Here is a 15,433-nt window from a genome sequence, read left to right as displayed (position 1 = left end):
ATGTTACGTTAATGCCTATTTCTCACCTTAATTGATTTCAGAATCATCTTGTAGTGTACTGTTTAGCTGTTAAATGAGAAAGTTTGTGAACCAGCAGCCATGTTGAGATCAGGTTGACATGGCTTGAAGAAACGCCAAGTACCAGTCACGTGACCGGAGCACAGCCAATAGGAACACTCTCTCTCTGAAATGACCTGTGATTGGCCTGAAAACAGCCATGAGGAGGTGCAGAAGTCTAGTTATCGCTCAGAACACTTGAATTACAATATGCTGAAAGGTTATTATGGAATTTTTGCCCAATGATGCCAAAAATATTCTGCCTACTGCAGCTTTAAAAAGATACTTTAAATAGAATGGAGGTGCAAAAAAGTAATGACATTTAAAAACTGATTTACCTTGGTTGTAAACTTTGCAACTAGTTTATAAAATCAGTCCCGACTCATGTGATCCTTGTGATGAAGAAATCACTGACATAGTAATAAACAGTGGTGGAAGAAGTATTCACATCCTTTACTTAAGTAAAAGTACTAACACCAGACTGTGAAAATAGAGGGTTTTTAATTAGTTTATTTAGCTTAAGAAGTAAGAGGATTTTCTCTACCCATAGAGAAACATTTCATCCTTCACTTTATGACAAACATTCAAATTCTGATTCTCCCAATTTGACCTCACAGGGTACCGTTATGTTCCAGATGTGTTCATCTGAAATTCCTACAACATGATTAATTCCATAAAAGTAGATTTTGTTAGGCTACAATATTTTTTTCATACATGACCCAGTAATCTTAATATTGCCTTGTATATTGTTGATGTTCTTACATTTTTTTCTTTTGTCATTAGATTTGGTTAACTTTGCAGTCCAATAGGTGGTGTTCAGGTGTTACAGCTCACTCAGGCAGGTGGAGGTGTAGCTGACCTGTAGTAGCTGCTAGTTTAATTATTATTGTGACAATAAATACACGCCAATTTGTAATGCTATATTTATTAATTTATTATCCTTCAAACACAAATATAGGTGCAAACATTTTTTGAGCTGAAACAATTAGTCAAGTACAAAAAAAAGCAATAAGCTACAATTGATTGTTTAAATCATTTAATAACCAAAACTCCAACTACTCTCTGGTCGCAGCTTCCCCAATGAGAGGAGATTCAACTTTTCTGTTTTAAATACTAACTGAAAATAATTAATTAAAAAATATAATAATAATATAAATGATAAAATACAAAATAATAACTGAATATCTTTGGGGTTTTGACTTTTGGTCTGACAAATCAAGTAATTTGAAAGCATCACTAGAGCTGCAACTAACTATTATTTTCATAATTGATTAATTTTCTGTGGCTTTAAATAGACAGTTAATCGATGATATAGGCTATAGGCTAATAATCTGATTAATCAATCATAATAAATTGCAGCCCTGATCTATTTTTTTGTTACCAAAATATGAATTCTACACCACATCTGCCCACATCTGGAGTCATTGCTTGATCTGACAGCCTTACTGTAGTTTTTATGGGAAAACTTCAAGTACAAAATCTGCAAGAAAAACAATGTAGATTGGTTAAATGTTGGAAAAACAGGCAGTCTTTGTTCCTGAGAGCACAGTCAGGTGTTTTCTCTCTCTCTCTCTCTCTGCAGATGCTTTAAATATCTCCATCTTCATGAATGATGCAGGACGTGGAGGAGGATTCCTCTCTTGGCATTCACCGCGTGCCTTAATTGTATGGCTAATAAATCAAGGTCCGCCGTGAACACGAGGAGAAGCATCCTGCATCCTGCTGATCCTGCTGATCCTGATGTACCTCATCAGGGAAAGTTGGAGCTTTAAAAGCATCACAGGATCAAACACACACACACACACGCACACACACACACACACACACACACATCAATGACTCGACAGGCCTTATGGGCGCCATCAACGCAGTATACAAGGGTATTTAAAATGTCCTCAAATATAATCTCTATTTTATACAAATAAAACAACACTGTTAACACAAATGCCACATTTTACACAGTCAAACAATACGCTTCTTCATCTTCTTCATCTTCTTGTCCTTGTTCACAGTCATCCTCTTTATAGCTCCTCCACTATAATAACGCCATAATAAACTGTCCAGCTCCTCCAGTGTGTTGCAGCTCTGCTTTCATTCCGCATAACACATAATGATGCATCTGATGTCCAGGTCTCCGGCTCCAGCTCTCTCCTCAGTGGAAACATCCCCGGCTGCATCATAAAGAGATGGAGATGGAGATGGAGGTGAAGCAGGCCAAACAATACCGTCCCTCGGTGGAGGCTGATGTCCTGCAGGCTCAGAGGCTCAGAGAGCTAAAAGACGCGCCTCAGTCCAATATCACACCTTCAGGTCAAAAAACACCGAGCACACTAGTCTTCCTTTTTTTTTTTTTATTGTTATTCTTTATAGCCTCTATTAGACATTTCTCTACATCAAGCCTCCCCGTCCTGGTTTGCGTGCTCTGGTCCTCATAGGCTGAAGCAGTAACGTCATGACGTCATGCCTGTCCTCTGTATGAGACGCTGTATGCTGATGCTGCCCCCGTTAAACCGTCTGTCACTGTCAGACCGGCTGCATGAACTGGTGCAGTTTTTCAATCACTGAGAGATGCATGCTCTGACCGGGGTGCTGGAACCGGACCTGCAGTGAATCGATGGATATAGCTCTAACATGTTTTTTTTTTTTCCACCAGCCTCCATCTGTCAGTTCAATTTTTATTTCTGTGCAAGAACTATTGTAATAGACCTGTTAGTAAAGGGAACTCAAAGAGTGTTTACAGGTGTTGCAGAGTAGGGGAGAACGGGGCAGGTTGTCACATTCATTAGATTTCGCTCCCTATAGAGGGCGCTGCTAAAATTTTTTGATATTTTTAGAATTGGGGTCAGAGGTCACCTACAGGGTCATTTCAGGAGTAAGGCACTTGTCATAGAGGTGAGAGGACTTTTTTATCCAGCTCTCCTATGTTTCTCAATTCATTCAAACGTCTGTCAGACCGGCTTCATGTACCGGATCTGCTGCCGGCTCTGTATGGTGCAGTTTCTCCATCAGTGAGATGCGCTGACCGGGGTGCTGAAACCCCGACCTGCAGTGAATCGATGGATATAGCTCCATCATGGCTCTTTTTTTCCACCAGCCTCCATCTGTCAGTTACATTTTTATTTCTGTGCAAGAACTATTGTAATAGACCTGCATTAAAGGGAACTCAAAGAGTGTTTACAGGTGTTACGGAGTAGGGGAGAACGGGGCCGGTTGTCACATTCATTAGATCTCGGTCCATATAGAGGGCGCTGCTAAGAAATGTTGACATTTTCAGAATTGGGGTTAAAGGTCGCCTACAGGGTAATTTCAGGAGTAAGGCACTTGTAATTGAGGTGAGAGGACTTTTAGTGTTTTTCATGTCGAAATGTTTGGGTCAAAATGCTGCAGATATTTGCAAAATATCCAGCTCTCCTGCTGCAGGCTAGCAGCTCCAAGCTACATTAGCCACCACTAGCGTAACACACCCGAAACTCCGACCAAACTATCAGAGGTAGAGTTGCCTTGTGGGTAATGTAGGCACCAGGCTTTGACAAAGATTAGGAATTTGTGGAATAAAAAAGAGGATATCTCTGGTTCTGCATCGATTAATGTAACGTAGTTGTAGCAAATCCCCAAAATAGGGGGAAACTTTTAATTCTCATTTCCTCTGAATAAAATAAAATCTTTATAAAAGATCATTTTAATTTTTTGGCTACTTTAACTAGCTTAAGGTTTAAAGGGTTTGAGCCCAAATGAAATAGAAATAATAAACAATATTTCAATTCTGTCTCTATTTTTACATATTAAAGAAAAGCTCATGGCCAAATTATGACTTCACTTTTTTTCATCTGAATGTTAATTGTAGTTTCTGTAAGCAAAACAAGCAAGTAGGCTATGTGATCAGAGTATAATTTGATTTAAAGGCCTTTCATGGAAACTTTAATTTTTACACATCAACAAAAATCTGACTACATAGAACAATATAGGCTAGAGGGAATCCTCTGGGTATTTTGCCTCAAACCACCAGGTGGCGTCTTGTCCCAGACTTTCAACATTTTTTTATAATGATCAGAAGAATCTATTTAATATTTTGCCCCAAAGTAATCAATGGTCCCTCACATAAATCAACACATTTTAAAATACTTGAACTTTTTATTGTCATCTTGACCTTTTATGAAAACACAATATACAATTTAAACACTACAGACAAGTCATAAAAACACATGTGATGCCAAAAGTCCAATACACATTCATTTCTCCAGACAAGTCTCTCTATTACATAAGTTCAGCCACATTCAGATCCTTTCACTTTTTCTTAATTTGTTATTTTGCAACCTTGTGCTAAAATAATTTAAATACATTTTTACATCACTCACCAATCTACATTCAATACCCCATAATGACAAAGCGAAAAACAGGATATTTGAATGTTTTTGCTAACAGACTGAAAACTGGAATAACACATTGACACAAGTATTCAGACGCTTTGCTATGACTCTTGAAATTCAGCTCAGGTGCCTCCAATTTCCCTTGATCATCCTTGAGATGTTTCTACACCTTGATTGGAGTCCACCTGTGGTTCTTTCTATTAATTGGACATGATTGGGAAAGGCTGTGTATAGAAGGTCTCACAGCTGACAATGCTTATCAGAGCAAAAACCAAGCCGTGCGGTTGAAGGAACTGCCTGCAGAGCTCAGAGACCGGATTGTGTCGAGTCACAGATTTAGAGAAGGCTACAAAAACATTTCTGCTGCATTGAAGGTTCCCAAGAGCACTGTGGCCTCCATAATTCTTAAATGGAAGAAGTTTGGTACAACCAAGGCTCTTCCTAGAGCTGGCAGCCTGACCAACTGAGCAATTGGGGGAGAAGGGCCTTGGTGACAAAGAATCCTCTCCTCAGTAAAAGACACATGAATGCCCACTTGGAGTTTGCAAGAAAGCACTTCTTTAAAGGACTCAGACTGTGAAAAACAAGACCCTGGTGTGATTACCTGGGTTGGGAGGATCTGCAGAGAAGACTGGCAGAAAATCCCCAAAGCCGGGTGTGCAAACATTGTTGTGTCATAGAAGACCCCAAAGGTGCTTCAACAAAGTACTGAGTAAGCGGTCTGATTGCTTGTGTCAATGTGATATTTCAGTTTTTTCTTCTTAATAAATTAGAAAAATTCTGTTTGTCATTATGGGGTATTGAGTGAAGATTGATAAGTGAAAATAAATTTAAATTCTAGCATAAGGCTGCAACATTTAACAAAATATGAAGAAAGTGAAGGGGTCTGAATACTTTCTGAATGCACTTTGTTTTTCATAGTGAATTAATACACTTGTAAGTTTCCTCGTCAAAACACACAGATTCCTAAAAACCATTGACAATGGAATTAAACAGAAAATATGACCAAGTTTTCTCAAAATCTGTTGTTGTGCAGAACAGAAGCAAGAAAGATGGAAATCTACAACTGACAGCCCTTAAACAAGGTAATTCATTAACAATTAGATATATAACAAAGCACCAATATATACGTTTTAAATACACCATAACCAAACTGTAGAATAGCACAGAAACTGAAATGCTTTCTAAAAAAAGTGCTCAGTAGAATAAAAATACATAATGTAATTATAAATACCAGAGCTGTTTTTAAATACTTTTGGTGAAATCAGTTCCTGTTTAAGTAAACTGCACGTCAGGACACAAGTCTTTTTCACCTCGCTCAATAATGACACTACAGGTGAAAACTGATTAAGTCTCAAGTAATGTCTCAATTTGCCCTGATACAGTTTGGCTATAATTCATCTCTTATAGATGTAACAGTCACCAGCAGCTTGCATTTTTGCATCTAGCCATTATTAATGTAAACATTTCTGTGTGGAAATCAAACTTTCAACATTTATACAGTCAAACATTTGTACAATGCAGTCACATTTGGTTTTATGCAGAGTGACTTACAGTAAACACAACAGAACAAAAACGTACAACATACAATACAATATTAAAGTTCCTTCATTTTCATGAGGGTAAGTTTGCAGTATTTTCATGTACTTTCATGAGCAGTAAAAATGTGATTCCATTGTCAAAACGATGACAAAGAAAGCATGGCTTTATACCATCCAAAACAATTATTTCACTATACTATATTGTATTGTTTATATCTCATAAATAATTAAATATTTAATTAAAAAAATAAAATAAAATGCCAGTGGGTACCCTTCCCTTAGTAACAAATGAACAAATAAATAATTAAAGAAAGAAAAACACTTTTCACCCCTGTAACTCTCTTTATCACACTTTTTCATCTGCCCAGCCAAACTTAACACTTTTAAGCCAACAATATCAGTGACCAATGAAAACAGTTATTTATGAAAATAAAAATATTTTTTTCGTCTTAAAACCATTGTGATGTCTGATGTATATTGCTGTTTATGAGGCTAGGGGTAAGCTGGGGACACACCAACCCGACATTAAAGAACTAGCAGCGACGAAGGCCACCTGTTGCGTCGCCTTCACGTGGCCTTATTTGCACTTGAACACACTGCAAAGACTACAGCTGACGGCTAACTACCACATACGTTCTGCGCCTGCGTGAGATGAAATAACTCTCCACAGCAGCAGGTCGTGGTAGTCTGTATTCGTCATTCAAAAAGGGAAACCAGAAGACCGAGGACGGCGGATATACAAGCTGTCGTTATGATACGTACATGAAACAAAGCAGCGTTTGCCGACCATTTTCACACCACTCTCACTCACCACTTAGCTTCATTCCAGATGGCCATGTCGCTGTGAAAATATCCGTGTATTGTTATGATCAGACGAGATGAAGATGAGAAATGAGAAGAGCCTTCTGTGTTTTTCATCTTGACTTTACTTGTTGGCTTGCTTTCCTCACTTCCGTTCTCTTTCCCGTGTACTGATTCATTTAAGCTGAACTGCCAATCAGAGTGATTTCTCTCCCCGACGATTCAACATGCTGAATCGGATGAAAAAACTCCAACACGGGCAGACTAGAGCCGACGGTGCGGGACACACCGGAAAAACTAGGCCGACGAACGCTCCCCAACAGCCCCAAACTGTCCGACGGCTGACGTTCGACTTGGTGTGTCAGGATCTTTGGTGTTCTGGGGGGTTGAACCCTAACCCTAGAGCGGTCGGAGGTTCGATCCCCGACTCTTCCAGTCCACATGTCAAAGTGTCCCTGAGCAAGATACTTAACCCTAAATTGCTCCTGAATAGGTGCGTGAATGAGTATTTAGATTACATCCTGATGGGCAGGTTGCATGGCAGCCATTGTCACCAGTGTATGAATGTGTGTGTGAATGTGTGAATGCTGACATGTAGTGTAAAACGCTTTGAGTGGCCGCAAGACTAGAAAGGTGCTATATAAATGCAAGACCATTTACCATTTGGGTCAAATCACACCCTGCTTGTAATCTTCCAGGTCGACACGACGAGCATCTCCGAAGATGAGGAAAACACAGAGGCCTGTGGTATTCACTAACGTGATGAGGGAGAACACGGTAGTCCACGACTGCGTGACCTCGATCAGGTAACCCGACACAGAGACCATCACCAGTCCTGTGCAACACACACCGAGGGGAAAAGGACAAGAGGTTTTTGAGATCAGTGCCAGTAGTAAGAATGGAGATTTTACATTTTTAAATTCCAGATACAATAGTTATTAAGAGAAGAGTAAAAGATTCTCGGATACATACCCATGAAAGCTCCCATCATATTCATAAAACCTGTTGCAGAAAAGGAAAATTGATCAACAAAAACAAAGAACAAGAATAAACAAAAACAAATTTAGCACAGTTTTATGAAACTGAAATGTAGACTGCTAGAAACTCACCATAGAGGGCACCAGCACATGATGGGGTGAGATCCTGTACATTCACTCCGACACCACTGAAACACATTGAAACTCATTACATAAACAGCAACATCTAAAGCACAAGACTAGCACAAACTCTATTTTACCAGTTTACAACACTATAAAAAATATGACTGGGTGTAAAGGATAAGTCTGGTGATATTGTATATTTTTATTATTATCAGCGAATCCCATGAAAAGAACAAACCCAACAATTAATTGATCCACTAACAAGTATCGTCTGTGTACCCAAAGTCTGACATATCTTATTCCTCTTCGCCATATAGAGCTCCACTGTTGTTAAAAAAACATGAAAAACACATCAATAAGCCCCATCATTGCTCTGGGTGACAACATGTTCCTTCATCACAATGAGAGCCCTGTAGTTTATTTTGAGTCAATCCCACATACACAGTCCTGCTGCCGTACTTACTAAAGGACCGTACATGTATTAATCCGCTGCTGGAATATAGCTTGTAGGGAAGGAGGCTAAATAATGCTCTAAAGTCAGGCAAAATTTTGGTGAGGAAAACCTGGCATGGCAAATTTCAAAGGGGTCCCTTGACCTCTGACCTCAAGATATGTGAATGAAAATGGGTTGTATGGGTACCCACGAGTCTCCCCTTTACAGACATGCCAACTTTATGATAATCACATGCAGTTTTTTTGCATGCAGTATAAGTGTGTTATTTTTGCCTATTCTAAAAATGCTGAGTTGGAATATTTCTGCATACTGGGGTCCCTAAACAGTTTTGGAATTACATAATTTGGGTATCACTGTAAAGCTGAGACTCTTGTGGATCCAATGAGCCCAAAATGAAAATCATATAGTGATTCATATAGCCTGCCATATAGATGAATTTCGTCGACAAACCATTCATAAGAATTAAATGAGGTTGTAACAGTTTAAATACGCTGACAGAATATTATTTAATAATGTAACATACCTGGTGCCGAATGTGGATAGACCAATAGATGCAGAGACGAAAATCACAGCAGAGCGAAATGTGACAGCTCCAGACAGAGATATTATAAACATACTCGATACGCCCATGGAAAGGAACTGATGAGGGAGAGACGTACAGGAGAGACATTTAAAAGCACAATTCAAAACGGACAAAACAAAAACAAAAGGACTTCAACTTGTTATCACTCTCAATTTGATTTGAAATAGTATTCGTTCAGAATTATAAGATATAAAAATGCACTTTGTTTACACCATTAATCTAAAAGTCAAGCTTTTCAGTTATACAGTATATACGTGTACCTTACAACAATTCTTAATTTTCCCCATACAGAGGCTCACACACACAAGATATAGCAGTGATTCACAGTACTTGTACATCTTTTGCTTGTCATTACATGTTTGAAGCAGACACAAAAATTCCATTCTGAGCACTGCAGCAGACCAGTCAGGACAAACCTCTCACTGCACACAGACACACTCTATATCACTAGACAACACAACTATATGGTTCACTGAATTATAGTACATAGTCTTACCTGCATTGTCTTTCTCACCAATAATACACCACATCCTACAGAAAAGAAACACAAGGCGTAAACATCTTTTTTTCAATTAAAGGTATAGTAACTGACCTCAAAACACATACTGTACAACAATAAAATTGTTTAAATACCTTTTTTGATGATAAAATCTGACATATATCCTCCAATCAGTGCAGACGGAATTGCAACAAGCCATGGAACTACATTATACACCGACCCCTGCAAGAATAGACAGGTTGGCATTTAAACAATGTAGTTAACTTGAGGCCGTCTGAAGCCTGGAGTGTTGTTGTGGCACAATCTATTGACATATGGTGGAGAAAACAAATACCAGTGCATGTGGAAATGTTTCTTCAAAGTATGTTGGCAACCATGACAATAACGTGTAGAAAGTGCAGGATCCACACATGTGAGTAAACACCATGGCCCTTAGAAAGAAGATGACAAAGACAGAAGGGGTTAGGCTGAGAAGTCAATCATGCATTGGTAAACAGTGAAGGGTTAAAGAATGAGCTCTACCAGACAGGAGGCTTCTTCAAAAGACTCAGCCAGTGTGTTCTTGACAAACTCCATTGTGGGTCTTTACTTGTTTCCATCCGCTTGTGGGCAGCTTCTGAACCTGAACCGGACATTGCACATTATGTTATACTGTTGTTTGCCACCACACCTTAATGACACAGTTTATCATACAGCAACATAGTACAAATAAGGGTAAGAGCCTACAGACACGCTAGCATCTCTGTGACTTTGCCACGGAGATGCTCACAATGACAACGCTAACATGCGGATGCAGGTATAATGTTTACCATATTCACTGATTTAGTTTAGCTTGTTAGCATGGTAGCATTTGCTAATTAGCCATAAATACAATATGTCGTTAGTGTTGCAGGTATTTGGCATAGACTGTATATAAGAAGTGGACGTAGACACCGCGACGTCACCCTTTTGGTTTGCAGTTTTGAAGCCTCAATTTTGGCATTTTGGCATTTTGGCCGGAACCATCTTGGTTTTTTGCAACCAGAAGTGACACGAGAGGGTGGAACTAAGTACAGCTGAACGCTTAATAGAGGGCTCCAGGGATGAAGTATTTTTGTGGGCCAACCAGGAAGTTAGCATCGCCATGGGTTCCCTCGACAAAAAGCCAATGGGATTTTTCCATTGGGTTTTGGATTATTGCAGAAAATAAGCTCTGTGGCAAACAAACGTTTATAATACTTACACGTTCAAGATAATCTTCACAAATGAACACCACTTCTATGATTTTTAAAGCTTGAACGCAATCACCAGAAGTAAAATGCTAACGTTAGGCTATAGACGAACTACACCACGGTTGCATGAGCGCGAGTATACACAACGAGGCTGTGAAGGCAGACGAGTCGACGTGATGACGTTTTGTAGTCTCATTTAGCCACTTGTTAGTAACGGCCTTTTTAAGACAAATAAAAGCTTCAAAACTCATGAGTGGGGTATTTATTGATGTATTTTATGTCGTAGAACAAAACGTTAAATCTCTTAAACTCGTGTTAACCACAGACCTTATTTTAGGCATCTAACTAAAAACATCCAAAAAACCCACTGACTTTGAGACGAGGGAACCGGAAGTGCTAAAATGCTAACTCATATTCGGGTTTTTTGACTCATTCCTGTAGCACTCAAAAAGACATTTTAAGGTGACCAAAAAGGTTACAGTTAACTGTCATGAGCTGAAAACACCCTGTGAAAGGGTTAAAGTTGTAAGACGAAAACATGGACAACTGCCAGACCGGACAACGCCTTGGTAGCGACCTGTCAATCACAAGGTAACCACACCCTAAAGCATATTGACTCTAAATGGGAAGATCATTTACTAAACGAACATCATGCTGTATTGAAGAAGACTTGCGATTGAGAACATAAACTCATGTTTACAATGTTAACTCAGGTAATAAATCAAGTGAGAAGTAGGGTCATTTTCTCATAGACTTCTATACAATCAGACTTCTCTTTACAACCAGAGGAGTCGCCCCCTGCTGGCTATTGGAAAGAATGCAAGTTTAAGGCACTTCCGCATTGGCTTCACTTTTCAGACTCGGAGGCTGCCGCCTGGGATTTGCTCATGAACTGAAGTATTAGACAGATTAACATTTTGACCCGATGATGGCAATGGATGGAAAGTCATCAAAGTAATTTAATTTCTTCCTGAGGGAAACATGAATGTGTGTACCAGATTTCATGACAATTCATCCAATAATTGTTGAGACCTCATGGTGGTGCTAGAGGAAAAGTCAGGGGATCACTAAAGTCAGTAGGATTCATCGACTGGGGACCATGATTGTCTGTACAAAATTTTGTGGCAATCCATCTTGCAGATGTTGAAATACACTCGATAAGTGAAATAACTTTGACAAAATGGAAAAGTCAGGGGATCACTGAGGTCATTAAGATTCATAAATCTGTACTAAATATCATGCTGATCCATTCGGTAGTTGTCGAGATATTTCAGTAAAAAGAGAGACAGAGTTAAGAAATGTAGCTTTCTCCATACTCTGTCCAGGTCATTTAGGACAGCAAAGTGACGACTTATGGTCACTTTGTTATTCAGGCATACGTGTCTGACTATAGTAGCTACTGTACCTTTTAGTAAACACAGCCAAACACTGAGTGCCCAGAGTCCGGCCATGAAACCAATACTGTAGAACATGCTTTCCCAGCCGTACTGGTCCAGCATCAGCGACCCCATCCCACCTGCTAGCAATGTTCTGAAAGAGCAGCAAAAGGCAACAAAAAGGTGTCACTAGAGGTAGATGGTTTTGGCTATGTATGTATTGGTGTGTATTTGTGTGTGTGTGTGCGTGTGTGTGTGTGTGTGTGTATAACATACCCAAGATTGGAACCGCTGTTCATGGCACTCATTAAAAACCCTCTCTCTCCTTCCACTATACGCTGTGAGCAAAGGCTGGCCAAAGACGGGAAATAAACACCTATAAGACATTATAAGACACGCTCAGATTCCATATATTAGTCTACAGTATATTCACCGTCCCTGCAGCACTGGAACTCTTATTTTAAGGAACAGTTCGACAATTTGGGAAATATGCTTATTTACCTTTGGCAAGAGTTAAATGAAACGATTGATACCACTCTCAATGTTAAGAGGGGTATCGATCTTCTCATCTAACTCTGGGCAAAAAAGTGAACGGAAGAAGTTCCTAAGATGTCAAACTACTCCTTTACATGCTTATTACAATACTGAACTCTCACCCTGCATTACTCCCATGAGGAATCTGGCCATAGTCATGAGAGCGAGTGTGTGAGAGCCTGAGTGGGCCAGAAGAGGAGTAGCAGCTGTGATCAGAGCCCACGAGACTGCAGAGATTAACAGGACGCGCTCTCCTCCCACCCTAACACAACGACAAATATTATAGCGTTAAAATAAAAGGTCATTAGCTCATTGTTTGAAGTCATGCTGCACTGTTTTACCAGCTGAATTGCTTACTTGTCACTGGCATGTCCTCCCAGGATCTGTGTGAAACAGTAACCCCAGAAGAATCCGCCCAGAACCAGCCCAGTATCGATCTTACTCCAGTGGAAAGAGGCTGCCATTGACACTGCACAGATCGGCATGGCCATCCTGGCGCAGTAGAGGAGGCAGCTGCCCAAAAACAGCATCACGGTCCATTTTTGTGCCAACGCTCTATAGGTAAGCATGAAGGGAAACAGGTTCAACTCAATGAGATGGATCACAATGTGCCAGGTAAAAAATTTAACCAAACTAATTAAAGAACAGGGTTAACACACTTGTGGAGAAGTGGGTGCCAGGCCGGTAATGTCAACGGTTGATGAAACAAGACTAGGGCTGTATTCGAAACCGCATACTATACTAGAAGTACGGACTGATTTGGCCAAAATGTAGTATGCAGTATGCGAACAAAAGCAAAATCTCCAGTATGCCAAAAATACCCGGATGTCGTACTGATTTGGAAAAAATCTCCAGTATGCATCGGACCAGTCTACCTCGTCTACTGTATCCCACAATGCAAAGCGCTGGACCTCTACAGGCTACGTTACAACAACAGCAGCCAAAAACGGCTCGTTTTTTAAATTTTTTGTAGCTATTTCATCACTAAATTCACTTCTGAAAGTTTTTAAGGCGAAAAATCAACTGTGTAGATTATTAATATCGGCAGTTTTACGAAGTTAGATGGCGAATCGAACATTTGCTCCACCGTTGTCGGAGTTTAGAAGCTCCACAAACTGCTGTGACAGGTAGCTAGCGCCTGCCGGGGTCGCCACCTCTCCAGCCAGGCGGTCACGCTCAGAGACCGCTATGAGCTGGAGCTCTCTAGAGACTGGTCTGTAGACCAGAGGCTTTTATTTCCTTGTTGACGGATCGGTTGTTTACATTATAAATTAACAGGAACCTGGAACCACTGTTTAGTTGCTGTAACTGAAAAAGCATCTTGAGTAATGTAAATGTTGTGGATCAATATTTTATATTTCCCGTCTCCCCTCGTTGATGATCCTGTTGGTCAGACTTCATTATGAGCTGTTAGAATAAATAGTTTAAAGCTGCAGTATCTTATAAAGGAAACAAGCAGAACATAAACAACAAAATCAAAGTTGTATTTTTCGATTATAGTGCAATAGTGATGAGTCCTTTTTTTTTGTCCAGTGCTTTAAGAGCTGGTTTAAAGGCTAAAGCCTCGTCTAGCATACTACTAAATACATCTCTTTAACTGTCACATACTGCATACTGCGTTCCTCAGTAGGCGATTTCGAATATAGCCTAGGGGTCTGCAGCTCCATGCTAACATGGTGACAATGATAATGCTATCATGTACATGTTTAGTAGATATGTTTACCAAGTTCAACATCTTTAGTTTAGCATATTAGCATGCTAATATTTGTTAATTAGCACTAAAGACAAAGTACAGCTGAGGCTGATGGGAATGTCATTAGTTTTGAAGGTGGTCATAAACTAAAGTATTGGAAAAAGTTAAAATTTTGACCTGATTATGGCGCTATAGATGGTATGTTAAGGGATCGCCAAAGTTATTAGAATTCATCCTCTGAGAAACATGAATATCTGTACCAAATATCAGTGTCCAGATATTTCAATAGAAATCTCAAATGTCAACCTGCTGGTGGTGCCAAAGGAGAAGTCAGAGAATCACCAAAGTCAGTAGGATTGACTAGCTGTACACATTTTCATGGTAATTCATCCTGTAGTTGTTGAGATATTTCAGTCTGGACTAAAGCAGTAGTCCGACCGATAGACAGACTGACATTGGCATCCGTAGAGGCAAAAAATGTCTTTGAAGTTCTCGTCAATACAAGTACAGTGCATATCGAGTTCATATCGGTACATCTGTTTCAGTCAGCGAAGATTGACATGCATTACGTTTACATTCTGCTCATTTTAAGAAATCTTGTACCATGTAATGTAAATGATGACGATATGAGGGCAACCTGTTGTTTAAACATTTTTTAAATTCCTGTTGCAGAAGTTTGAAGTGCCTTTAGTCTGATCTAAATCTTATGCAGTCTCACCTGGGCCACAGATTCCGGTCTTCTGACTCCTTTTTGGTGGAACCACTGGCTGCATAAACCTTACAATCCAGTAAAGAACTACTGAGGTTATTCCTGCCGTCTCCTGATGTGTGCTTGTCAGCCATTTGAACAACACTGGTTCTTTCTCAAGAATCAGTGCGACTCTCCCACACTGAGAGCCGCACTTCAGCTTTACCTCATATCCTCAGGCAGACAGGCCAAACTGGTAAAACTTGTTGGAACAAACCTCCGTGGTTTGACTGAATGGAAGGTTTTAGCGACGGTTTCAATGGGTATACAATTTGCATATTGGAGTATCGATAACTCTACATTTATACAGTGGTGGAAGAAGTATTCAGATCTTTTGCTTAAGTAAAAGTAGCAATACTATAATGGAAAAATACTCTATCCTGCATTCAAAAACTTCAAGTATAAAAGTATTAGCATCAAAATATACTTAAAAGTACCAAAAGGCCCATTTTAGAATCATATGTATTAT

At 39.6% G+C, this 15,433-nt stretch overlaps 1 protein-coding gene across 1 annotated transcript; it reads right to left on the bottom strand.

The window, feature by feature from the left end:
• Window positions 1-3,804: 3,804 nt before the first annotated feature.
• Window positions 3,805-15,384, bottom strand: LOC141772469 (voltage-gated purine nucleotide uniporter SLC17A9-like). The gene is made up of 13 exons (XM_074643462.1): window positions 14,935-15,384; window positions 12,881-13,078; window positions 12,646-12,785; window positions 12,266-12,365; window positions 12,019-12,143; window positions 9,925-10,024; window positions 9,737-9,833; window positions 9,537-9,624; window positions 9,400-9,434; window positions 8,844-8,959; window positions 7,876-7,931; window positions 7,739-7,768; window positions 3,805-7,601 (listed from the first exon to the last, which is right to left on the bottom strand). The coding sequence occupies exons 1-13, from the start codon at window positions 15,057-15,059 to the stop codon at window positions 7,435-7,437; spliced, it is 1,377 nt and encodes a 458-aa protein (XP_074499563.1). The 5' UTR covers window positions 15,060-15,384; the 3' UTR covers window positions 3,805-7,434.
• Window positions 15,385-15,433: the final 49 nt, after the last annotated feature.

Source organism: Sebastes fasciatus, chromosome 8 (assembly GCF_043250625.1).
Source record: "Sebastes fasciatus isolate fSebFas1 chromosome 8, fSebFas1.pri, whole genome shotgun sequence".
In the NCBI taxonomy this organism is placed as follows: domain Eukaryota; kingdom Metazoa; phylum Chordata; class Actinopteri; order Perciformes; family Sebastidae; genus Sebastes; species Sebastes fasciatus.
Note: the sequence above shows the minus strand (reverse complement) of the source record. Positions and strands in the feature narration are given on the sequence as shown.

Coding starts and splice junctions, on each gene's coding strand:
- LOC141772469 (XM_074643462.1), bottom strand. CDS start 15,059: ATGGCTGACAAGCACACATCAGGAGACGGCAGGAATAACCTCAGTAGT. Junction 13,079..14,934: donor GACCGGAATCTGTGGCCCAG/GTGAGACTGCAT, acceptor GCTTACCTATAG/AGCGTTGGCACAAAAATGGA. Junction 10,025..12,018: donor TTGGCTGTGTTTACTAAAAG/GTACAGTAGCTA, acceptor TGTCCGGTTCAG/GTTCAGAAGCTGCCCACAAG.